This window comes from Phalangium opilio, unplaced genomic scaffold, assembly GCF_054372755.1.
Source record: "Phalangium opilio isolate 3A_F unplaced genomic scaffold, DU_Popi_V2 ptg000217l_1, whole genome shotgun sequence".
Taxonomy (NCBI): domain Eukaryota; kingdom Metazoa; phylum Arthropoda; class Arachnida; order Opiliones; family Phalangiidae; genus Phalangium; species Phalangium opilio.
Window position 1 is genome coordinate 13,879,628 of NW_028324218.1, and position 25,353 is coordinate 13,904,980.

General features: G+C 37.0%; 1 protein-coding gene and 1 long non-coding RNA gene across 2 annotated transcripts; one reads left to right on the forward strand and one right to left on the reverse strand.

Moving 5' to 3' along the window:
- Positions 1–13,187: 13,187 nt before the first annotated feature.
- Positions 13,188–13,709, reverse strand: LOC149616722 (uncharacterized). Its single transcript, XR_016375943.1, has 2 exons — positions 13,609–13,709; positions 13,188–13,385 (listed from the first exon to the last, which is right to left on the reverse strand). It is a non-coding gene; the product is annotated as an uncharacterized LOC149616722 (long non-coding RNA).
- A 3,408-nt stretch (positions 13,710–17,117) lies between these two features.
- LOC149616723 (uncharacterized) lies at positions 17,118–19,294 on the forward strand. The gene is made up of 4 exons (XM_089856290.1): positions 17,118–17,215; positions 17,470–18,486; positions 18,558–18,710; positions 18,778–19,294. Exons 2-4 carry the CDS (start codon positions 17,544–17,546, stop codon positions 19,245–19,247), a joined length of 1,566 nt encoding a protein of 521 aa, XP_089712416.1. The 5' UTR covers positions 17,118–17,215; positions 17,470–17,543; the 3' UTR covers positions 19,248–19,294.
- The last annotated feature ends 6,059 nt before the right edge of the window (positions 19,295–25,353 follow it).

Sequence of the window (25,353 nt, forward strand, 5' to 3'; positions counted from 1 at the left end):
ACTTTTCTTCCAATAACTTTCATACCAGTCCACAAAGTGGGTTCAATTTCGGGCCAGTCGACTACTTCAATATCATCTGATGACGGATTTTTCAATTTTGCTAAAAGACCTTCGAGGGCGTGAGACTGTTTTGTGTATTCAATAACATCTTCGGCAATATTAATCTCTGGAAAAATCCGGTGCAATTTTCCAACATGTTTATTGCAACAGTTGACGATATTCGGTGACGATATATGGTTGGTTATGTCCAGGCGATGCAGTTGGATCTTTCTATCAGCATATCGAACGTCAAAATCATCTTCCATCTTTGCCAGCATATTCTTGCAACCTGGGCTATCAAAAACTTCAGTGTGTGCGTGGTAACCTTTGTAAATCTTGCCTCCATCTTCTTGGTTGATGAAAATTCCTTTTTCCAACTTCAAGTACTTGAGGGAAAATGTCGTCACTTGGGCTAACCAACCGCCCAAGGAATGTCCAGTGAAATATATTTCGAATTGGACGTTGGATTCTTGCTCAACTGAAGTGACAGCTTCGTAAACTTTGTGCGTAAACGTGCAAGCGGCGTTCATCTGTCTGACATAACGATTCCACACGACTCCCATTAAATCGGCTCGTATTGTATCCAAGTTATTGGTTCCTCTATGCGCTATGACAATTCTGCGATGCTCTGGATGCAAAAATGCAGCACCAAAATATCCCCATTTTAATTTCCAGAACGCTGAACTTCTAGCGGTTGTAAGAAGTTCCCAACCTTGAGGTAGTTGCAAACGTTTCACGTAATCCTCATCAATATCCTCTTTATTTCGGTCCGGGTCTTTGTAGGCACTGTCAGCGAATTGCCCTAGCGTGAAACGGTCCAGGAAAGGCAATACGCTCTCCAGTTGCTCTTCTTTAGCCCTTGTTTCTTTTGGTGTTTTAGTTTTGAGGTCGTTGAGAAAATTTTTGTTGCTGAATTCTAAGCTATCTTCTACAGTTAATTTTTCTGAGACTTCTTCAAAAGCTAATTTGTCAATTTCATTTTCCGCCTTTGAAACCGTCCCTGTTATAGAAACCAGATTCAATATTCAATATATTTAAAATAAAACCATGGTCATTTAAGCTAGACGGTCATAGCAACTCCGAATGACTCCCTAAAAATATGATTGCCTTCTTCGAAGTGGGGAATAATCGGTGGGTTGCTATTGATTAAATTTTTAACATGATATGTAAGCCTTGGTCTTCCCATATAAAGCTCGTGTTCCCTTATAACACAGGTAGGTAGGAACAAATCAGAACTCTTACAAGCGAGGGTGGATCTAAAACCATTCATTGCTAATCTTAGAGAGTCAACCAATTCGGTTTGTTATCGATTGGGCGTGTTATCAAAACAGCATTGTCTAAAACGGCTTTTTCATAAACGCGTTTGCCAATATAGCCATTTCTCGTTTCAGCGCATTTTGATTACAGCGTTTATATCTTGAGCGTTGTTTCGTATTGTTGAAGGGATAAGTATTAGACCTCGGATTATCTGTCCATTATCCATGTTATTTTATCATTATCCATTACCCAGAATTATCAACAGAAGTTGTATATTAGATCGAATTATGTCCACAGCATTTATCTATAAATTATCGATTATTCACTAATTTACGGATAACGGATGGATAATGCCGAGCTCTAATTAGTATTAATTTCAGCTTTTTTAATGGTTGTCAAACAAACAGTTTCATGGTCTAGTGTGTTAATGCGTTTTAATGTTTGGTTGGGATGGGTTATTTGAACTCCTATAAATTACCTTCCACCTTATCCAAAATATCCTCCTATTAATTAGCTGCCACCTTTTCCAAAATATTCTGATATTGATTAGCTGCCACTTTTTCCAAAATATTCTCCTATTAGCTGCCACCTTTTCCAAAATATTCTCCCATTAATTAGCTGCCACCTTTTCCAAAATATTCTCCTATTAATTAGCTGCCACCTTTTCCAAAATATTCTCCTATTAATTACCTACCACCATTTACAAAATATCCTCCTAATAATTAGCTGCCACCTTTTCCAAAATATCCTCCTAATAATTAGCTGCCAAGTTTTCCAAAATATTCTATTAATTAGCTGCCACATTTTCCAAAATATTCTAATATTAATTAGCTGCCACCTTTTCCAAAATATACTCTTATTAATTTGCTGCCACCTTTTCCAAAATATACTCTTATTAATTTGCTGCCGGGTCATTCCACACCGATTCGAACGACCATGTTACCATGGGTCGGCCGATCTTAATGAAATTTTAACCACGTTAACTATCAACTATTTGATGGTGAAAGCCCAAATTTTAGCCCAAAATACTAATTAGAACCAAAAGTAGAGGGTTTTGAACAAAAGTCACGTTTTTAGGTGTGCGCCATGACCATATTCGTACCCCTAAGCATAATGTTGAATAACCTTTTTGCATTTTGATCAAATTTTGTAATATTTTCAGATAAAGGGTAATATAACCAGTAGATTTCAATAAAGCTAACGATATGTCTCTATCTTGAACGGTTCTCTCGCAAATAGGGGTCCATTTCAAAATTTCCAAGAGCGGGGGGTCAACTTTGAAGCAAAACTCTACAAAGGCGTTAACTTCAATTTTTTAGTTTTTATAAGGGATCGATAGCCCTATTCCTAGGCTTTAACGTGATACCAGATTTGTTTGTGATGTGGGAATGAATTTATGGTGGCTTCGAGGCCCTATGACAATACAAGCTTCTGTTTCATTAAGTCCATAATATCATACATTAAGGTAATTTTACCACACTTCACACATCTACACTGCTTTAGCGATGTAGGTGCTTCGCAATACAAAAAATATGCTAGATTTAGGTTTCCACTATTCGGATTTTGACTAGCCGCAGAATGGAATTCCTTTGATTATTCGCATGGTAAAAGCCCCTGTGACGGTGCTTCCTTGCAAAACATCGAAAATTATCAAATATTAAAACCTTTACAATTCTATGAATGGCCAGCAAGAATTCTTGTACTAATTTTTTTTTACATTTCGAAAGATTATGTTAAACTTCATGAACTATCTCTTGAAGAACATCTTTCCAAGGCTAATACTGTCATTGGGCCTCGAAGCCACCATAAATTCATTCCCACATCACACAGTGAATTACAAATGTACAGACTTCATTCGTTCAGCACAAATGTTATGGTCGCAATAGATGAGGATGTTGATACCAACGTGAATACAATTACATTTGATGATATTTCTGTTGTAGAGTTCGTAACAGCAAAATACGATAAAGACGTGTATGTGGCCTCATGTGATGGAAGCCATCAAAGAAGAAAATGACTTCCTTTAGCAGGTTTTTGAGGAGCGACAAAGTTAAATCGGAACTTTCTAGGCATATTTAGGGAAATTGACAACTCCCAAAATATGCCTAGACAATGCACAAGTATTATTTATAGCTAAATAATGGTTTACCTTGCGCAATAAAAAAATATTTTCGCCTAAAAATGTGTTTTTCTTGAGATTTGGTTTTTTACGTTTTTTGTGCCTTAGAACCAAAATATCACAAACAAATCTGGTATCACGTTAAAGCCTAGCAATAGGGCTATCGATCCCTTATAAAAACTAAAAAATTGAAGTTAACGCCTTTGTAGAGTTTTGCTTCAAAGTTGACCCCCCGCTCTTGGAAATTTTGAAATGGACCCCTATTTGCGAGAGAACCGTTCAAGATAGAGACATATCGTTAGCTTTATTGAAATCTACTGGTTATATTACCCTTTATCTGAAAATATTACAAAATTTGATCAAAATGCAAAAAAGTTATTCAACATTATGCTTAGGGGTACGAATATGGTCATGGCGCACACCTAAAAACGTGACTTTTGTTCAAGAGCCTCTACTTTTGGTTCTAATTAATATTTTGGGCTAAAATTTGGGCTTTCACCATCAAATAGTTGATAGTTAACCTGGTTAAAATTTCATTAAGATCGGCCGACCCATGGTAACATGGTCGTTCGAATCGGTGTGGAATGACCCTGCCACCTTTAACAAAATATATTCCGCGAACCAGTCCATAACCTGAGGATCACAAACGGTTATGAAACGCTGTAGTGCTAAACCGCTGGTTGGGAAAATAGCACTATATTGAGAAACGCGGAAACAGCAACCGCTGTTTTGGGAAATAGTGCTGTATTGAGAAACGCGGAAACAGCAACCGCGGTTTTGCTTCCACGCGGTTTTGCAAACCGCTGTTTTGGACACCGCTTTATTCCAAAACACTGTTTTGCAAACCGCTGTTTTGGACACCGCTTTATTCCAAAACGCTGTTTTGAAAACCGCTCAACTACCCGTGTACCAGTCAATTATACCTCTCGACTATGGGAGCATCTAGTGGTATTCATTTAAAGTAACAGGCGGCTCCATTATCACCCCTGGCATGCTGGCTAATCTTCTCTACACGAATTTTACCTTGTCAAAGGCAGGAACCAATCAGACCTAATGCACTTGGTCCCATTGGTTCCTGCCTTTGGTTTAACTAGCCTTTGCCAAGCTTAGCCAACGTGTAGCAGAAAAGGCATCTTTCAGGGGCATCAAGGGAGCCGCCCTTTGCTTTAAACTAAACCACAGCTGAGATTGGCTTTAAAGGAAAACTTTCAAACAGCGGGTCAACTTGAGGACTCCCCAGTCAAGATTTAGACTCCCACCATAAGTATCTTCGATGTAAGAGGCAGGGCCGTCGTCAGGGGGAGGGCCGGGTGGGCCCCGCCCTACCTACAATGTGTTTGGCCCTACCTGAAATATTTCCAAAATTTTTGGAAACTGCTTATGGCCCTACCAGTAGTTTCATTGGCCCAACGCTCCTACCCCTAACCCCACCAGACTACATTCATCAGTGTGGGAAATAAGGATTTTTTTAAAACTGGACCTGTGACCTGTGGCCAGTAGAGCCTTGGTATTTTAATTAAAAAACTGGACACGGTGCCACCTACCATTTTTAGCCTGAAAAACCAGCCTTTCGTATTTTATGGCCAAATTATCTATTCTTGACAATATGTGCTAGGGCATAGGCTTAGTAGGTTAGTTTTAGTACGGGTATTTCAAAATATTGGAGTCTTAAATTAAGAACTATAAGTCTTTATTGAGTAATGCTAAATTAAAAAATTCGACCCATAGGGAGGGAGTTGACACTCCATTGTTATCTTCCCATAGACTCTAATACAGTCAAAGGCAGCAGGCTGCCTTTTCTTTAGACCAGACCCAAACAAGACTACCGAGCATATAGTGTTATATGTCTATGCTACAGAGAGATTATCTTCCCTTTAGCTAACTGCAAAAATCACTTCATCTACGGTTCTACAATGTGTAGAGTGTAGACAGACAGAGGAAACCCACCCATAATCCTACTCCCACACACAATTCAGGCCAAGCAAGCTAACAACGTAGAAGCAAAGACGCAAAGACGAGACAGTTTTAGGGATTAACATGGTATTTATTTAATTAACCAAAATCTTGAGGGGGAAAGACTTTGAATTAATTAAGTGGCCACCAGGGCCAGTAGACCCCAAAGCGTTTATTTTTAAACTGGCCCAGGTAATTTTTAAACTGGCTATTGGCCTGTGATAGTGCCTATAAATCCCATATCATTAAAACGAAATTAAAAAATTATTGTCTGGCATTAAAAATCGTTTTCGCCAAGCTTTGGCAAATTGGCACACTCTTCGTAGACGGTAGAGCAGATGATTCCAGTGTTGCCAATGTTTGAAAGTGGATTTTCCCACCTTTATTTGTAAAATTCCCCACATTTCCCACAGGTCCTTTTTAGCCCCGCCCCCAGCTAAAATATGGAAAAAAGGGTACAGTCACATTTATCTGGACTATGTTTTCCTACTAGGTTTTATATGGAATACACTACGCATGGCGTTGACATTATGTACAAAACGCGCCAAAACGCTATAAAGCTTTAAAATTCTCAAAACATGCTACTCTTTTTCCAGTGTCAGATTTACAATCACCGAATTTATTTCATAATATCTCTTGCAATTATTTAACCGAGCAAAATTTTGGAAAATGCACTAATTTTAACTGCATAGTCTGAACTTTTAACACTTAAACAGTGAAATTCCAACATTTAACCGATTTCGGAAAAAAATTACGTTTTTCCCACAGAGCCTAAAACCTTACCAAAATTATCCGCACTTTGGCAACATTGGATGATTCTGAACGTGGCAACTAATTATTAGGGCCAATATTTTGGAAAAGGTGAAAGCTGGTTATATAATTTGGAAAACGTGGCAATTAACTATTCACATATTTTGGAAAAGGTAAAAACAAATCATACTAAGTATCAGGGCTCTATTTTGTAAGATGGGATCTTATTTGAAATAGACCTACGCGAATGCGAGTTGACATATTTATTTTAATTCGCAAACGTAACCTGACCCAACCACTCCTGCCAATGTTAAATAAATCATTTTTAATATACATACTAAATTAAAGAACGCAAAATATTAATATTGGATTTAAATTACACTTGGAAATAAACATTTCGTCATTTGGAATATTTATTGTCGTTTACAAACCTAACCGCTCCTGTCTTAATGTTAGTTTAGTCTTTTTTTTATTGATACACATTTTAGCTTATGGTCAAATCTCTTAACATATATGCAGCGTAAGGTTATTTTATTTTTTTGCCAAGTTTGGAAAGTTCACATTTCATAGTTTTTTTTACAAAAAAATAAAATTATAACGGAAATTAGCCATGAGTCGGAGGAAATATGTTTTTTTACGGTTTCACTGGTTCGAGTCTTTTGAAATATTAGTGAAAAGTATATTGAAGGGCTTTAAATTATCGTCACAAGGTGAATAATCTAACACCAAGGACCTAGCTTTCCAGCTTAGGAATGAGGGTATTGTGTGTCAGGTTTTCTCTAACGAACGTCTCATCTCGAGTGTTCCTAAAACTTGATATCCCAAGGCTAGGCCGAATGTATCTACTCTAGAGTATATGGTGGTTGATAGAGCTCGGAATTATCTATCCATTATCCGAAAATTAGTGATTAACCGATTATTTACAAACAAAACTGGCGGTTACAATGCGATTTAACATGGTACTTCTGTGGATAATTCTAGATTTCGGATAAAGATAAAATAAAGCGTATAATTTATTCGATAATGCCGAGCTCTAGTGGTTGAACACCCAAAGTTTTTCTCTCCTTACATTTTTTCTCGGCGCCAACTAACATCAGCCGCGAAAAGCTGGCTCTCACTAAAAAAATTCCACCCCCTTATAAAAGGTACGAAACTTCAATTTTTGGATTGGAGGTTGGGTCCGCTTGCGATGAGCTTCTCGGCCAATAGAGAGACGGAGATCTTATTAGACGATCGGAGTTTACGTTACGGCGGAGCAAGTTACAAATAACGAAACGGATTTAGGGCTCTCAAAACAAACTCAGTATATCCGTGCCAGAAAAAAATAATTCTGTCGGCTTCTAATTTATCCATTATGTCGACTTAATCACCCTCTTTAAAAACGTTAGCACTCCACACGATACGCCGTTGCCATAAAAAACGTAAACACCGTATATGAGCCCTCCATGCTTGAACTTACTCAGATAAAAAAAATTAGCCACCGCTGTGGAGCGCTGCTTCAAAAGCTCGTTCTCGGTCGTGGCCGAGATTTTAGAAATTTTATCTCTCCATTCACGCGAGCTCCGTTGGAAACTTTAAAAAGCTTAACGTCAGAACTTTCAGACACAGAGGCTACGGCATAAAATCTTACATAGGAACTTGGTGTAAGATTATTCTACTTGTGTTATCGTGCAAAGGTTCAGAATTTTAAAACTAATAGTTTTTATTTCAAAATTCATTGAAACTTTGTTTGTACTTAACACAGTAACATAGACACTTTTTTAGGAAAAGAACCAACTTTTTTAACTTTGCGCGATAACTTGCATCGTCATATTGACGGTCATGGTAAAAGCTGACGGCTTTGAATTTTCAAGTGGTAGTCGGAAATCCACACTTCAATTTATTTTCTTCTTTTACATGTTATTGTTATGACTTGCGTAATTTAATTTATAGTTAAACCCTTGTATTAATTTGTTTTAAGACCTCGTTGACATTGTCTCTTCTCTCGCTTAATTTTTAATAAATAGTACAAAGTTTTTAATTTCTTGTGTAGACAGCCTTTTAATACTAATCCCCCCAATTCCCGATGAGTATACCAATGCTTATAGCACGATTTTAATTGAACAATCTGAGGCAAAATGATGCGTCCTGTTCTTCACAGTAGGAACTTTTAAGTTATTTTCTAATATGGATCATCTTGAACCAGACTTTTCAGTTAAAAATCTTGCGTTAAGACTTGGCACACGCATCGATAGTTAGGTGCATTCGTCCGAATATGTGCCCTACCGTGGCCCTACCTAAAATTTGACCCTGGCGACGGCTCTGGTAAGAGGGAAAGACACGGTCACGTGGGTAAAACATTGCCATTCATCTCGCTTTTCGGCGTCTGCGCTATAGACGTTTTGGGCACAGAGACGGCTATGGGTCCACCTCCTATGTCACGATACTCAGTGTCGCTACCCCCATTTTTACATCGAATATTCTTCTTCTACTTTCTATCGAGTTGTAAACAGTCAAAAATATAGACAGAAAAGTTGACCGTGAAAATCCACACTTAATGCCACCAATTCCCGATTGGGAAAGGTCATAGGACGAGCCTATCTCTCCCGTGTTAAGGCTTTACATAAATTGGTCACAATTAACAAACTGTAGTAGGTAAGCACTAAACCATTCCTGCCCTCACCATTTTCGCACTATGACCATCTAGCTTAAAGAACTATGAAAATACGTTCGAAGCGTATTATAAAATATCCTACCTAGCCCTTCCATTGTAGAATTTCTTAAGTTTCCGCAGAAACTCGAAAACCAACCACAGAAAGCTTATGTTATAATTTCACACTACCAAAAAAAAACATGTAAATTCATTGAAAACTAAACTAAAAGTGAAAAACATGTTTCTATTTAAAATAGCACTGAAATCACTCACGTGACGTTTGATAATTCTATCCAATTTCTTCATTCGCCATTAATGGAGTGCAATTTCTATTCGTTAAGAACTAGGTATCAACATGACTACGTTAATTATAAAGAATGTTTCAAATATTGAAATCAAAACCTACTTTTTATCTTGCTAAGCCTTTTCACAAACCATCTGCGGAATCTTGAACAATACGCGTTCAGATTAGCGAAAAAACAGCGCAGTTTAAAATAACTTTAAACCATCATTACAATGTTCTCACTAAACAATCTTATATCTATTTCAACCAATTTTAAGCAATTAAACTAAATATTCCGAATTTAGCGTTAATTTCCGTTAATAAGGCTATGGACACGACTGAAGTAATTTAATCTTTCAAAGTCATTATCAGCTTACAAAATTTCACTTCATTGTGTAATAACATCAGCCGAGATTAGTAACGCGATGAAACTTACCTTAAAAGGCTAAATTAAGATAAGACTATAACACGCATTGTTTTATTCTAGTGAGATTGCAACGGCATAATCCAATTAAAAATGAGTTTCTTCAATGAATTTATTGTTACTAAGGCAAAATAAAAGTATTGTCCTTCAGATTTGAAAAACTATGACTCAATATGCTAGCAATTCCGAAGAATAGCAAACAAAAGCAGACTTGAGTGTTACACTTATTGTTGTTATGCTTCTTATAATAATAATAATATTGCAATAAATATAGTGTTAATATTATTTATTTACTATTTACAAAGAGTGCAATGGATCGTTAATGCTTCCCCGTTGTACAGAACCAAGGATGGTTAAGTATGGAGCGGGAATAAGACGTCATAAAAGATAAAATAAAGGATAATTAAGAATGGAGTAGCATGGATTAAGTAAAAGAGACGTCGTATAACGAGATAGTTTATTATAGAAATAAACAACTAATTCCAATTCAACATATTGGCGCCGATTCCCTTTAAATAGGCTGGTAGTACTGTAAAGTTGGTTATATTGAAATTCCCTTATTTCGCGCCAAAATATCCCCACGTGGCCACGTTGTATTTATGAAGGCCCTGTTTCTGGCGGTTGTAAAAGACTTGTGGTTCTTGGTATTCTAATTCAGTTGAGTTCCTCGTCTTCCCAAACCTTTTCAGATAGTTGCACGAGTGTGTACGCATACAGTCCATTGTCAAACCGTTCTTCGCTAGTCTTTGTTTCTTTAATCCTTCGAGATTTAAGGTTTTCGAGAAAATCGAAGTTTCTTAACACTAAGCCTTTGTCTAAAATTAATCTGTCATTGTAGGGTGGTGGTATGGGATTTCCCGCGTTTAAATCTAACGCTAATAATGAAATATATCGAGCAAAGTAAAACGCAATTCACAATGCTTAACCATACTAGTACAATTAAATTCAATGCTTAATCTTTCTATTATAATCCATATCCTTTTAAAATACACGAACGAAAAATATCACCACCTCACCTCAATCCTCTCCCATTCACTGTCCCTTCATACTGCCAAAGGCGTTACTCTTTCACGGCGACGCCAACAACAGGGCAGGTCAAACTATTACCTACATCGTAGATGTACATCATACGATGTGGCTAAAAAACCTACAGTCGCTAAAATTTCAACAACTTTCCAATTGATCCATGTCCTAAAAGTTCAGTAACCAACCTTATGACCTTTCAACTAGAGTGGCATATAGACCGAGTGGGGAAAGGTAAAGCCCCGCCCATTGACATGCGCGGTAACCACTGGATGTTTTACTTCCAACAGCAACACGTAGATGGCGGGAAAATCTACTCTTTGGAGCGAAATTTAAAATGCTTTGTTTTACAACATTGGTGTTGATATAGATAATGTTCGTTCAAATCTTAATAAAAAGGCGAATATTTGTGTTAAAATATAGATTTTAAAATACAACATAATAATAATAATAATAATAATAATAATTTATTTCCAATACCAGAAGGGAATAAGAGAGAAGGGACACACTTTATATCTCCATAATGCTTTACACTCGTAACAACAGTCTTACTAACCTCAAATCAACTACCCTTCACTGATTGGCTATCTAACTTCTGGCTTAGCTGTGACGTCACATAAGAAGGTGACGTCTCGGTTGACTTACATTGAAGGAGATAAAAATGGCCGAATTTCATGTTGATAAACGAAATCCAGCTGTGCAATTAATTTAGATACACGGGAATTGAGAACATACCAAAATCAGATAATTTGAAGGTAATAAATAGATGAAAACTAATTATTCTGAATTAATATTAAAAAATAAAAATTTGTTTCAATAAAATACATACTTGAGGTTATAATTACACAAGAACGAAACATCGACAGCCCTAAGACAAATAGGCCGCCTGATACCGCGGAGAACTTAAAGAACTATATTTGCAGTAAATTGGTTAAAAGCTGTGTACTTGCGCAAAGTTTTCGCGGTTTTCTTGAGGTTGGTCGGACTCTCGTTACCAAAGTAGGCTCTAATGTCTCCCTTCTCTCTTATTCCCTTCTGAACATACACATTGTTTATTACTAAACAATAAAAGTAAATATGTTTAAGTTCGTGAGTTTTGCAATATTAAATGTATAATTATGGGAGTAGTTTGTCTTTAGGATTTAACTTTATCATTTCTTAAATAAATATGGGTTGTAAAAGCCCATTTTCGAGTTTCAGAAACGCAGAAATGAATGTATATTTCCCAAATAAAGCTAATCATATCTGGGTAAATAAGTTTGTAAGTAGGCCTCCTTTTGACTCGGAGAGGTAATATTTTGGTTTTCCCAACTTGTTTATTTTTTTATTTATATTTTTTATATTTTATATGGAGTGTTTTTATTCTAGTGAAAATATTTTTCCTTAAAAGTGCATTGATGTTTCTCCATAGTTGTAACAAAAGCGCATAGATAACCAGAAAGTGAAGAACGATCGAGAAGCCTAACCCGCAACATGAGAAATGAGTTCCCCCATAGTCGGTTCAAGATTTCCGTCCCCCCCCCCTCCATTCAAAGCGAAGGGAAGAGTTGTCTTTTGCCGCGCCGTAGAGGTACTTTCGCGTAGTTTTACACAAGGTACATGCGTAAGTTGGCTAGAAATAGTTCACTTATTTCCTTAATTTCACGTCGTCTGCTATAGTTTATTTCCAAGGCCTAATGTGACAGTCTTGTCAGAATGTCAGATATCAATGTAACAAATATATCTCTCTTGCGCCCACCTACCACGGTGCACAGCCGTTAACAAACTTCTCTGACTATTCTTTCCTCTATGTTGCGCCGATTGCGCATGTGTGGAACTCTGATCCTGAGCTACATCTCGGTACCGGTTTTGAAAGGGGGACTGACGGAGAATTTGGCAGGGTTGTTTGATTTAAATCAGGCGATTTTTTAAAAAAATCATTTGATTAAAATCAAGAATATATTTTTATTTTTAAAAAATGTTTTCCGATGTTTTCTAAGATTCCAAGAAGTAGTTTAAGAAACTCGAGAAGAAACTTAACTAGAAAAGATCTAAAATTAAAAATAATAATGATTTTGGTATATTTCAATACCCAGAACACCAGTTTGTCTTGCTGGAAATTATTTTGGTTTCGGTTAATTTTGACTCAAAAGTTTTCATGTTGGTAATTTCCTATCTATTAGTTCAATAAAAATCAAATAAATCAATTAAATTAAAAAAAAATCCGATTTAAATTAAAAAAATCGATTTTGTTTTCATTTTTTTGAAAAAATCAAAAAAATCAACAACCCTGGAATTTGGTCTCTCCTAGCATGGAACTAACTAACGCTAGGGACGGTTCGCAGGCAAGATAATTTGAAAAACGTTCGTTGACAACGGCCCTAGCGGGATTTCGGTGCAGCTCCGGAATAGTGAGTCAATGTTTTAGGGGGGGGGACGTCATAAATAGTCACATGACTCACGTCAATCGGAGGGCGTAGTCTGCTTACATGTCTGCTCTACTTGTAATTCAGGTGTTTTTATTTACCCTTCAATTGGGTAGTCTTTCCTATCTAACCATTCTATCCATTGTTTACACTTTTCGTAAGTACGCTTTGGCTTGGGCAAAACAATGAAATCAACACCTTTCATCAGAAGTAAATGAACCGAAGTTACTGGAGCCCCATTGCTTCTTCGTTAAACACAAGTTACTTATAATCCCCCTTATTTAACCCCCATTCCTGCACCCCATTCTCAAGCGCCGTTATTCTAAAAACGCCACCAAACGGTCGCTGTGTGGAAACGGAAGTCGGTTGTCGGAAATTTGTATATTTTAAAATGGCGGATTCCTTCAGAGAAGATTTATTCTTTATCGATGAAGAATTGAAAGAAGATATGGTTTTGTCGTTCAAAAATGTTAGCACCCAGTGCAATTTTTACTTAGAAGCTAAAGTTCAACAAAAAAATAAATCGGTAATGTGTCATATAGAAACAAATAGAGTCGAATCTCGCCAAAAATCGAAGTTCAAGATAAGCCTTTGCATAGTGTAAACACAGCCACTGTTGCCACGCAATGTTTCTTAGGAGATTTATCTTTGACTAAAAAACGGTGAAATCTAATTCTAATAATGACGATTCCGAGGGAAATAATAAGCACAATGCCGGATTACCTTTAAAACCAATAGGGAAAGACATTTGCACCCAAACTTGAATCAGAAACCATCGGTATACAGTTCCGAAACGGCGAAACGGCAAGTAAACAACAGGTACTAAGCCTTGGACGTCAAGATCAATTTGATCAAGCAGACGACTTTTTCAAAACAACCATACCGGAACAAAGAATATATAGTCGGGCTTAAATGGCACAGTCACTTATAGTCTTTGGTCCCAGAATCCTCTGCAATAATTCTGCCAAGGACGAGGGAGGGATGAAAGGTTCTGCTTTTTTTAAAGCCCCGCGTTATGGCAAATGTGTTGGACAGTTTTTAGAGTCTTAAGTAACTTCGGTTCATTTACTTCTGCTTTCATGTATTCTTTATGTGCTTGTCGATTGTCACTTCTACAACCCTTATACACACATATCTTGTGTCTCACCATATTTATAAGAAACCTAATTGCGCATTAATCGCCCTATATTCTATAATAGTCAGATAATTATGAAATATCCGATTCCACAATAACTGTAAGTAGAAGTAACTGTCGATAACCTTATCTTAGCAGACGAACTTTTAGTCCAAGGTCAAGGTCCGGTAAATTAGTTTGAAAATGTTGTAGTAGGTGGCGCCGACAGCCTAATTTCTTTCCGTTTTGACTCACCAAATTCTTGTCAGGGGTCGGCTAAAATAAGGGAGATTTGTCAACGAACGTTCTTCAGAGGCGATAATGTAAACTCTATGGCTGCGAACCGTCCCTAGCGTTAGATAGTTCCATGCTCCTAGCTACTAGCAAAACCATGCTTTTAAAACACATGGTGCTCTTCAGCGGATTATTCCGTTATTACATTTCCTTTAAGCAGAAGCGCATGACATACGAAGTGATTTTCTATTATGCATAACATAGCGGCCGTCTTATACGGAAAGCTTTTACCATCAAGGGGGGGGGAATGTCAGCCCCCTTTCCAACTTTATTTTTCCTCTCGCGCCGAGAAATCCAAGCGGGTGGGGTTCGGGTGGATTTTGTAGGTGCGTACGCATATGTCACCGCCTAGAAATAGTTCCCCTTATTCTCGCCAGACGGCAACCCTAATAAATCGATGCAGTTCTTGTCAGTATCCCCCCATAGGTGGCTAGTGCCGACTTGAATAAAAATCTTTCCGTATAAGACGGGTCTACCAAAGAGTCTAGAAAATCACTTCGTATGTCATGCGCTTCTGCTTTAAGCAATGCAACGTGTAATAATATCAGATTCAACGTATCTAGAAACCCATAAAAGAAAATTATTTAAAGAAATAATCAAGAGAAATGCGAAACACAAGATTCAAAAGGTACTTTCACGGTTTTTCGGCTCGGTATGCTTTAGTTTTAATTTGACTTGTGGCAGTACCCTAGTTTTTACTTGGGCATAAGTTTTAGGAGCCTCCTGGTTATAGCAACAAGAACTTTTATTAACAACTGACTTCGCAATGAAAAAAAAAAAATTAAATATTTCCACCGATAGGTGGCTGCACTCTCAGATTTCCAACCACGAACAGCAATCTCGAGTTTCTAACTTTAACAAGTAGGCCTATAGATGGCAGCCGAAATCAAACGTTTATCCTCCAAGTTATCACATAGAGCATAGCCGCCTTTATTATTAAAGCCCGTGCTTGGTCGGATTTTTTTTAAAAAAACTGGCAATTTAAGGACGCGAATATTGACCGTTTGGTGGCGTGTTCTGGACTAGGGGTGGTGACGTATGTGCGTAGGAGGCGTCTGCTACGAGGCTTTCAGTCTCCTAAATTTTTTATTAACAATGAACATTTCTTTTGCCGGGAGTGTGGCGCACTCCTGTAAGCCAAGCTACTGGGCGGCAAAGTTTGAGGGAATACGACACATGTCGGCGATCCTCCCCTATAGGTGCCGACTGCCCCGTGTCCGCCGGAGGTGACTTGACCCCCACACCCCTTCCGTCACCTCCCAAGTAAACCTCATTTCCTTCCCTGATTAGTCACATACTGAAACCTGACTAATCGCATCCTTGTCGCGGACCCTTAAGGGACCCAATTTACATTGAAACCTCTTAAAAAAAAAAAAAAAAAAACATTTCATTTAACAGGTAAGAACTGATTTCAAATGAAAAATAATTTTTAGCTTATTGTTTCGTAACTAGGTATTGTTATTGTTTTGTAACTAGTTTCAAGTACATGAACACTGTGCACCATACTTTATTTAGGGTGTTCTATTTTGAACTACATATTGATGTTGTATAATTAAGACTTAGCTTAGGCTTTTTGGTGTTTTTTCCTTAAACTATTTTTATTTTTCAGTTAAATTGGTATTTTCATGGTTCATGAAACTCTAAAATTATTAAAATGGTCTACTGTATGGTTCCAAGATGCAAAAATAATGATTGGCACAAGAAAGGGGTTGATAAACGAAGTTTTCACAGGATTCCAAATAAAGAAAATAGAACTAAATGGCTTTGTGCAATATTCGGGGAGAAGTACGAAGATCAAAGGGAATACATGGATAATATTAAAAATCCTGGCGCAAGAGTTTGTAGTGATCACTTTAATCAAGCTGATTACAGCATTTCAAGTTCCAGAAAGTCATTATTGGCATTCGCTATTCCTTCAATATTTGCTGAAGACAAATTAAACAAGGCTTTAGTTGATAAAGGTAGTCACGAAAGCCGAGGAGATTATGCAACAAAAAGAACGCCTTTGTCTAGTATAATGCTCAATGGAACTTCTAATGATACAAGGAATCCTTATTCATCTCCTCCCAGGAAAAAAAGGTTACCTCAAAAAGTACAAAATGTAAATGAAGCTTGTCAAGAAACCTTAAACTTAGTAGCGACGGTTGATGTAAATGAAGCTAGTCAAGAAACCTTAAACTTAGTAGCGACGGTTGACGTAAATGAAGCTAGTCAAGAAACCTTAAACTTAGTAGCGACGGTTGATGTAAATGAAGCTAGTCAAGAAACCTCAAACTTAGTAGCGACGGTTGATGTAAATGAAGATAGTCATGAAATCTCATATTTATCAGATGCAAGTTTAGTGAACGAAAAGACCAACTGTGATATCAGTAATCAGTATTTTACTCCTAGAAAAGAAACGATAACACAAGCGCCAATCCTTAATAGAAGAAAACAAGCTTCCAGGCTTAGAAGATTATTATTTGAAAATACAAGCACTGAGGCTGAAACTCAATTTATCACGAGCAATTCTATAGGCCCTAAATGTATGGTAGATGAGGCAATACAAGTGTCTGTTCCAATTACGAGTAGGAGACGCAGAACAACAACTAGAAAACAGTCCAGGGTTATTTCCAATTTGAAAAATAAAATTGATAAGCTGAATAAGAAGGTTTCACGACTTGTAAAAGAGAATAAAGAAATGAAAAATGAGAAGAAAGAAGGTGTAAATGTCCAGTTTCGTAAAGTTGTTGAAGGTAGTACATCTGATTTACAAGCTGCATTTCTGTTGGAGCAAATATTATCATATCAGAAAAAGAAAATGCCATACCATGAATCGACTCTCAAAATCTGCTGTATATTATTCAGAAAATCCTCAAGCGCTTACAATTTCATAAGGGAATTAGGAATTCTGAGACTACCTCACAGAATTACGTTAGCCAGGTACGTTGGGCATTCTTCTGGTGAAGAAGGTATTAATAAACTTGTAAAACTAAGATTGAAAGAAGAGTTTGATAAAGTAAAAAATGACCATGAAACATTAGGCTCACTTGTAATGGATGAAATGTCCATTAAGCCAAAGCTTTTGTATGATCGCAACATGGACACATTTTTTGGTCAAACCAGTTCTGCTTCCTTAAGTGGAATAAATGATACTCTAGCCACACATCTCTTGTGTTTTGTCTTTCATGGAATAGGAGCGAATATCCGCATACCAGTTGCATTTTATTTTACAAGAAATACTGATGGTGTAACATTGCACAAATATTGCATGGAGGTATTGAAGATTGTAGAAGAAAGTGGCTTTGTCGTTGTACGGTTTGTGTCCGATAATGCAAAAGTCAACACCATGGCTTACAAAATATTTGGAAATGGAATTTTAACTCACGTCATCCCACATCCATTCGACCCAAAACGGAAATTATTTTTTGCATTTGACCAGAGTCATCTAATCAAAAATCTGAGGTCGCTGTTCCTGTCACGAGACATGGTACTTATTGGATTAAACATCTCGGCAGACTTCATAAAGAAGCTTTACAATATGCAAAAGGAAAATTTGGTTAAAGCTGTTCGTTTCCTTACAAGGAAAGTGGTATTTCCAAACAACCTAGAAAAAATGAACGTGTTACGGGCTGTGCAATTATTCTCGAAACCCCTAACTTCGGCTCTAAAAACACTTTTACACCTGGGTCTCGTGGATGAACGTGAGAGAGAGAACTTGGAAGCAACGATTTTCTTTATGGAAACTATAAGAAAATGGTACGAGATCCATGACATAGCAAATAAAACCCACGCCATTCATTCTCGCAATGAAAATAAAATACCATTCTCAGAATTGGATGACGAGCGACTCGAGTGGCTTCAGGAAGAATTCCTACCGTTTTTAGCGATAATTCAAGATAATGCTACTCATAAAATGGAACGTTTGTCAGACGAAACTTACGAAGCAATACAAATAACAACAAAATCTACAGTTGCCTTAATCAAATATCTTCTCGAAGGAGGATTTCACTATGTACTAACTCGAAAGCTATCAAGTGATATAGTAGAAATGACATTTAGCCATATCCGTCAATCAGGAGGCCGAAATGATCAAATGGACGTAAGGGCTGCTACATTATCCATTGAGAGAACTCTCAAAATTGGAATTATAAAGTCATCCGGGCACTCCAATGTAGGACAGAACAAATGCCTGAAAGAAACACTGCAATCCCGTAAGCATACTTCAAACCACTTTCACCAGAAATTGATTCGTAGTATTAAATCATATTTATCAAACTTTCAGAAATATTATGCAGCAACACAAAATCTTTCCGAAATCGTTTGGAAACATCTAATATCACTAATCCTAATAACGCAACAACTTCCAGTTCGCAACCAGTTTTATCATGGGGTTTGCAAAATTTACTCAATCAAATGGATCTTGTAACTCCAAACGGTAATATTTTGATAAAACTTAGAAGAGATAACTGATCGTAATGTTAAGTTCATTTCTTATTGTTTAGATCACTGCATGATTTCTATCAGAAGTTGTTCAGTTGCTTTAATAGGCGGTTATATAGTTCGTGTGGCGGAAGAAAATACAAATTGCCCTGGATGCTTAGAAAAACTTATCCAGCCACAGTCCGGAACTCCACTACTTTATTTAATTAAAGCTAATGATAATGGCGGTCTTAAATATCCAAGTCGGCTACTAATACGTTTACTTGTAATTGTGTTAGATTTTGTCCAATCGTCAATCACGTTTTTCACTCGACAGAATGTTTTAGCTAAATATGTTGAAATCATATTGCCCCATTTCCAAAAGCCGTTAAAATGTGATAGAAATTGCGTGAATTTAGATCTTCCTAAATTACTTTTAGAGAAATATTTAAGACCATTGCTAAATAATTACGCTAAAGATGTTTCTGATCGGATGGAGAAAGTTAGGAAATATAAGGCCAAGCCATTGTCTAGAAAAATTTTAAAGGTTTAGTTCCTAAAATTTCGTGATATTCAATTTGAATACTGTTCCTATTTAAAGTGCCTTTAACAATTGTTACTATTTTACACAAAAGTTTACGTAAAAAAATAAAACTTATTTTATAATAAAGCTTTGATTTAAAAACGTTCGTTGCCGCCTCTAATCTTATTATATCCTATTTTAAATTAAATAAGATATTATAAAGAAGTTATAAATAACTAAATAATAATATGTATTTTATTTTGTTTTGATATTTGAAAAACTTGCATTTCGAACTTTATGGAGACCTCCCTACTTGAACCTTTATTAAGCACCCCCCCCCCCCGAGTTGTAGTCCATAAAACGCCATCCAACGGCGTACGAAAGAACTAAAGTTCGGCTAGGAGTAAGTAAAATATCCCCCTCTCTCTGGGGACCAAGCACGGGCTTTAATAATAAAGGCGCTATGCATAGAGAAATGCGGCGGTAGAGGCGCGGAGGATAAAATTTTTATTTAAACGTTGAGAGATAACGCTAGATGGAACCGGAATCTCTAAAATAAGGGAATATATTTATAAAGCACAAATTATGATTAGCGAGAGTGCGATAACTGTTTAATTTTCAATCATCGTTTTTATACTATTTTTAGGAAGGTACTGACTCTTGGAATTATAATTACAGTATATGTGTATCTTGAATTTTTTTCCTGACCATGAAATTATTATATTGCCTAAATTTCCTATTTTGTCTACATTTTCTATTTTTCGTTTAATTTATACACTGGCGGATATGTAAACACTAAAATTAGCCGCGTCTTTTTTATACAAATCTCTCTTGTCCCAGTCTCAAGGAAACAATATTCTTAATTACCTTTGTGTTTCAATTTTAAAACACCCTACTTTACGCCAACAAGTGATATCTAGTTTATTAGGGAGAAGTAGTGGTCGGCATTTGGATAGGATAATATCTGTTTGTTTTATCTTTATCCATAATTTGAAATTATCCACGGGAAGTCTATGATTAATGCAATGTAATCACGAATAATTATCTGATTATTATCCATGATAACTGATTAACCAAAATTCTGTGGATTATCTTGTCCAAACGCCGACCTCTAGGGAGAAGGTATAAATTCGCCACAGTTCTAGAGACTATATTACAACCAGCATCTCATTGGTTCTTGAAAACTCACGTCAGCGCGACGCGAATGACGAAAATTACGTATTTTCCGACTGAGGAGAGGCGAAACAGCCCGGCCTCCTTTTACGTCCTCCCTTGTATTTTGAAAGGGGTACTGGGACTATGGCGCGAGAATACTTATGCATCTTATACCTTCTCCCTAGTAAACTAGATATCGCTTCTTGTTTACGCTTTGTGACATACCAGGAATATATAGATTACTTCTACCAGAAGTGAGATGAGACCAGAAGTACTGAGCTAACCAAATTCTTCACTCGGCGAAAGTGAATATTCTTGATACCAGACGAACGGTTGGCCCTCTGGTGGCGGTTTCTGAATTTTTTCTCCAAAACGTGAGACGCTCGTGGCGGTAGACGGCCGAACTAGATTCCAGCACCAGTGTCTGTGTTTCGCGGCTTTAGGTTGAGGGGAAGGGGGTAGGAAATGTTTTTGGAACTCGAACAATTTTTCTCTCTCTAGTTTTAGCGCGTGGGAAGCTGCATAAAATCCTCAAATTTGTTCACTAGTGCCAGGATCTACTATCAATGCTAGAGCCCTTCACTTCTAGTCTCATCTCACTTCTGCTTCTACTTTGAATCTTTAAGAAGCCATCAACTCCACACTAATATCTGATTGAAGGTAAGGGGAGAGCTTGAAACATCATTAAACCGCCCACTCCTTCCAAGCATTTCATTGGATTATTGCTCTGCCGGTGGTTTAGTGGCGTCTGCTAAACCGAACCTCTTACCTCTACGCGATTGGTTGAATTCTCACAGTCTGAGAGAGGTACGGGTTAGGTAGGTTCGATTTTAGCAGACGCCACTAAACCAATGGCGACTCAGTAGTCCTCGTTTTTAAGACTAATTAAATGCTAAATATTTTGTAATAAGAGATCATATACTTTTTTAATATTTTTCCTTTTATATTTAGAAAAAGGTCATTCTTTTAAGGTATAATGTTATGTTACCTGGCCTTTTCCTTTAAGCCTTGGCTCAGAATGCAATGTTGATTCAAGCTCATGGGTCAATGATTAGAATTTCTAAGTTATCTTTAAATATTAGTACCAGAAATCAATTTTCAAACTCAGTTTACGGTACATATTACCGGTGGTTGAGTGCGTGCATTTCACCTTTTAATAATCCGAAGTTGCAAACAGTATTAACCTCAACTTAACAGCCACCACGGATCCATTGTTGGTATGCGGTTGATTCAACATTTCTCACGCGAATAAATTGTTGAATTTATATTTCACGCGTACAAAGAGTGAGTGTGAGAATCTTTCTATTGTCAATCGTCCTACTCCAAAATTTAATAAAAACGGTGAATGACGCGTTTAAACGAACAGATGTCATAATAAACGCTCCTCCGTTTACTAAAGATGTTTAACATCCATTGAAAATGAATAAAGAAATATAATTTTTTGGTGAAAAAAGATGTTTGATTGACTGTAGTAACTTCAAATGCATCTCTTGAAATACATTACAATATTTCAGAATCCTAAAATTAAATAAGAAATTAATATTCTGAATTTTTGTTACAAAACAAAAGTGACCATCGAAGAAAAATATTTGTTTGCCAAAAAGTAACTATCCTTCAGTATGCAAATTGGCAACTCGGTGCTTTGTTGAAAATCGTAATTTGAAATTCTTAAAGAAAAATAATTCAAGACTCTTCATGAGATGACTTTTGTATTTTGGGACGATTTAGTTACTTCCTGACTTACTGGATTAATTATCTGTGGTTTTTGGAAAATGGGGCTATTTAAGGACCAAATACCGATTTCAGGAAAATAGGGACTTTTAGAGACCTGTCGGGAACCCTTCGTTTGTTTGGGAAGTAACAAGACATGATTTACCAAGGAACTTTGGTTTAATTATAATTTAAAAACATCATAGACTTTGTGACTACATACCTCTTGGAAATGATGGAATACTAAACTAAAACTAAAACTAAAAACACGTTCTGAATCAGTGTTATTATTTTTTGCCGCTAACCATAACATTTTCCGTGGAGTAGTTTTATTGAAGTGAGAATGAAGTTTCCTTAGGGGTGCCTTACATTGCAGCCACTCTTACAAAATATAGCTCCATGGTGGCAGGCTGGCATTATGAATTTATAATACAAGCTAAACGTTAGCTCGCATTATTAATCCATGGTGACAGAAATAAAAAACTACATTCCTGACTGTCACACTTCAATGTTTTGAGTGACATCTGCTAAAACCAAAAGTGAGGGCGTAAAATATGAAAAAATTTGGAATAATAGGATAATATAGGAAAATTGTCGAAATTATAGGAACCAGAAGTAAGATAAGGGACTAGAAGTATCTAGGTAAGCAAATTCTTCTCTTGGCGAAAGTGAATATTCTTGATAACACACTAACGGTTGGCCCTGTGGTAGTGGTTTCTGAATTTTCCCTCCAAAACGTGTGACACTCGCAGCGGTAGACGGCCGAACTAGATTCAAGCTTCTTGATTCAAGCACCAGCGTCCGTGTTCCGCGGCATTAGGTTGAGGGGAAGGGGGTAGGAAATGTTTTTGGAACTCGACCAATTTTTTTCTCTCTAGTGTAGGCGCGATGGAAGCGGCATGAAATCCTCAAATTTGTTCACTAGTGCCAGGATCTACTACCAATGCTAGAGCTCTTTACTTCTAGTCTCATCTTACTTCTGTAGGAACTAATAGGAAAATATCGAAAAAATGGGAAAAATTATAAAATATAGGAAATGTGGTCACGTCAATATATTTACTGGTAAAGACCAACATCCCCGAAAAATAGTTATATTTAATAATTAAACATAACTATTTTCCGTTAATGTTAGTCTCTAACAGTAAGTATATTGACGTATCAACGAAAAAATATCTTGAAATGATGCTTAAACAACAACAAAATTTAAGGGAATAAAACACTCCAATGGAAGCACTTCAAGGCATGGAATTTTCAGTTTCAGTTTATAGTCCTATAAACAGATCTTTATCTTTTTTTTCATTTAAAAAATTCAATAGGTCGCGAATTATGAGGGTCTCATTGTTGTTTGTCATTTATAAAACCCACGCGGCTCGCGCATCGTTCCAAGCGTACAGTACATAGTTCACCAATTTGCTTTTGATGGGGCATAGCGCGTGCCGTCTGCCACCCGCGCAGTCTCCCTCTCTCTCTCATTGGCGACACCTGGCCCCGCACATCAACTGGACCGCGTTCCAACCCCCACGTACAAAATTTGACAGCAACGAGACTGGTGGTGTTCAAGCGTACTTATGCCAAGGGAGGCGCGCAATCCGATTATTATGATGGAACCCGCATGGGATTCACTCAAAAATCAACAAGATGGCTGTTACTATATACATGACTATTCTAGACCATAGCGTTTGTACGTTGATGCGCGGTTTTGTCAATATTCAAATGCTTTAACCCATTAATTCAATATGATGCACTAATACATACTTCAGTTTGTACCTTTAACGCTGCCGAGGCCTAAATTTTCTTAACTAAATGTTAAAGTGGAAAATATTTGCGAAGGAAGAAATTCGCACAAATTATTGTGAATTGTTTTTTCATTTTTGTTTTTATAACCTGGCTACGAACAACGAAATAAGTCTTAAATTATTAATTACATTAGACTACTTAAACCATTATTCTTACTTGGCAAAAATTTCAAAAGTGCAAGTCGATTAAAAAGCCTTTCAAAAAGCAATTGACAACGTCGGCATAATCACGACGACGGCTGGTACATGCTATGCCGATACGATTATTTTTCATAACGCCACAAGTTTGTCACTGGTTACTACTGAGAGCTTGTCATGAAGTGACGTAGGTGTAACGTCATAGATTTTCGAAAAGCGACGCCTGGTGAGGCGCTGTCAAAGTCTTAGTACAGACTAAATGGGAAGATGGACTGCAAAACCGAGTGTAGTCTATTCTCCCGTTGCTCTTCAATTAGCTCTCATTAAGTCTCTAGCATTACGAATTATAGGTAGTGTCAAAAGTGGATGAGAGGAAAAGTATGAAAATGGCCAAAAGTCGCGAGTCATCAGAGTTTCGCCGTAGTTGACCGTTTTATTGGCGTAGCTATACTGGGCCTGTTCACTCCCTTAAAATAGGTCTTGTGTTAATTCGCGGTTACGCGGTTACCGTCGTCTGCTAATGTGTATGCTAGAACTTCCTCAATTTGTGTTTGAAGTCAGGACAGAGTAGCTGGTAATGTTTTAAAAGGAAGGTATAATATGGATTTAAGGTTTTCGAAGCAATAGAAGAGCACATAAATCTCGGTAATTTAGCTATATCGCGAGCAGCTTGCGTCGTGATGCGCGTGATCGAGTAGGCTATGGTTAAACCAAGGAGCATAAATGTCTGAACTACTTTCAGTCGCGAGTTTGCGAGTGAGTCCATCAGTCACTAGTAAACTAAATAGTTATTGGCGAAACTTTGATGTCCGCGTTTTTTAACACTGGCTTTATGGCCATTGTCATACTTTCCCTCTCATCCACATTTGGTAGTGTCATACTAATAGAACATATCTTATGATAAAAACAACAGAACAAGAAAACTACGAAGCTAAACTATTGTAGTAATTTCATAAACCGTTTCCATAAATGCTCCATAAAAAGCATTCAATGCAGTTTATAAGGGAGACGAAATCATAGCTTGGGAGTACGGTATTGCGGTCTAGCGGGACGGAAACCTTGTCAATTTCACAATGTTTTCGAATTCAAGTCGACATGCTTTGTGGCAACATAATGCTCCTATAGGCTACGAAAAATAATATCGCTTTTAGATCCCAACTCGATGGTAAGGAAAGAAAAACTCACGAACAATGGGATTTAACGCGAAATGGAATGCAAAAAATGTCTTTGTTGAAAGAGAAAAAAAAAAATAAAACCGTATTCTTCGAAATAAAATATTCGATCTCATATATTCTGGTGAAATATGAAATAAGCTATTTCAAAATAGTTTAAAAGGA

Bases quoted from the DNA above. Each gene is read 5' to 3' on its own strand.
- LOC149616723 (XM_089856290.1), top strand. From the start codon at position 17,544: ATGGAGGTATTGAAGATTGTAGAAGAAAGTGGCTTTGTCGTTGTACGG. The intron at 18,487-18,557 runs GTAAGCATACTT...TCAAACTTTCAG, and splicing joins GAAAGAAACACTGCAATCCC to AAATATTATGCAGCAACACA. The intron at 18,711-18,777 runs GTAATATTTTGA...CTTATTGTTTAG, and splicing joins GGATCTTGTAACTCCAAACG to ATCACTGCATGATTTCTATC.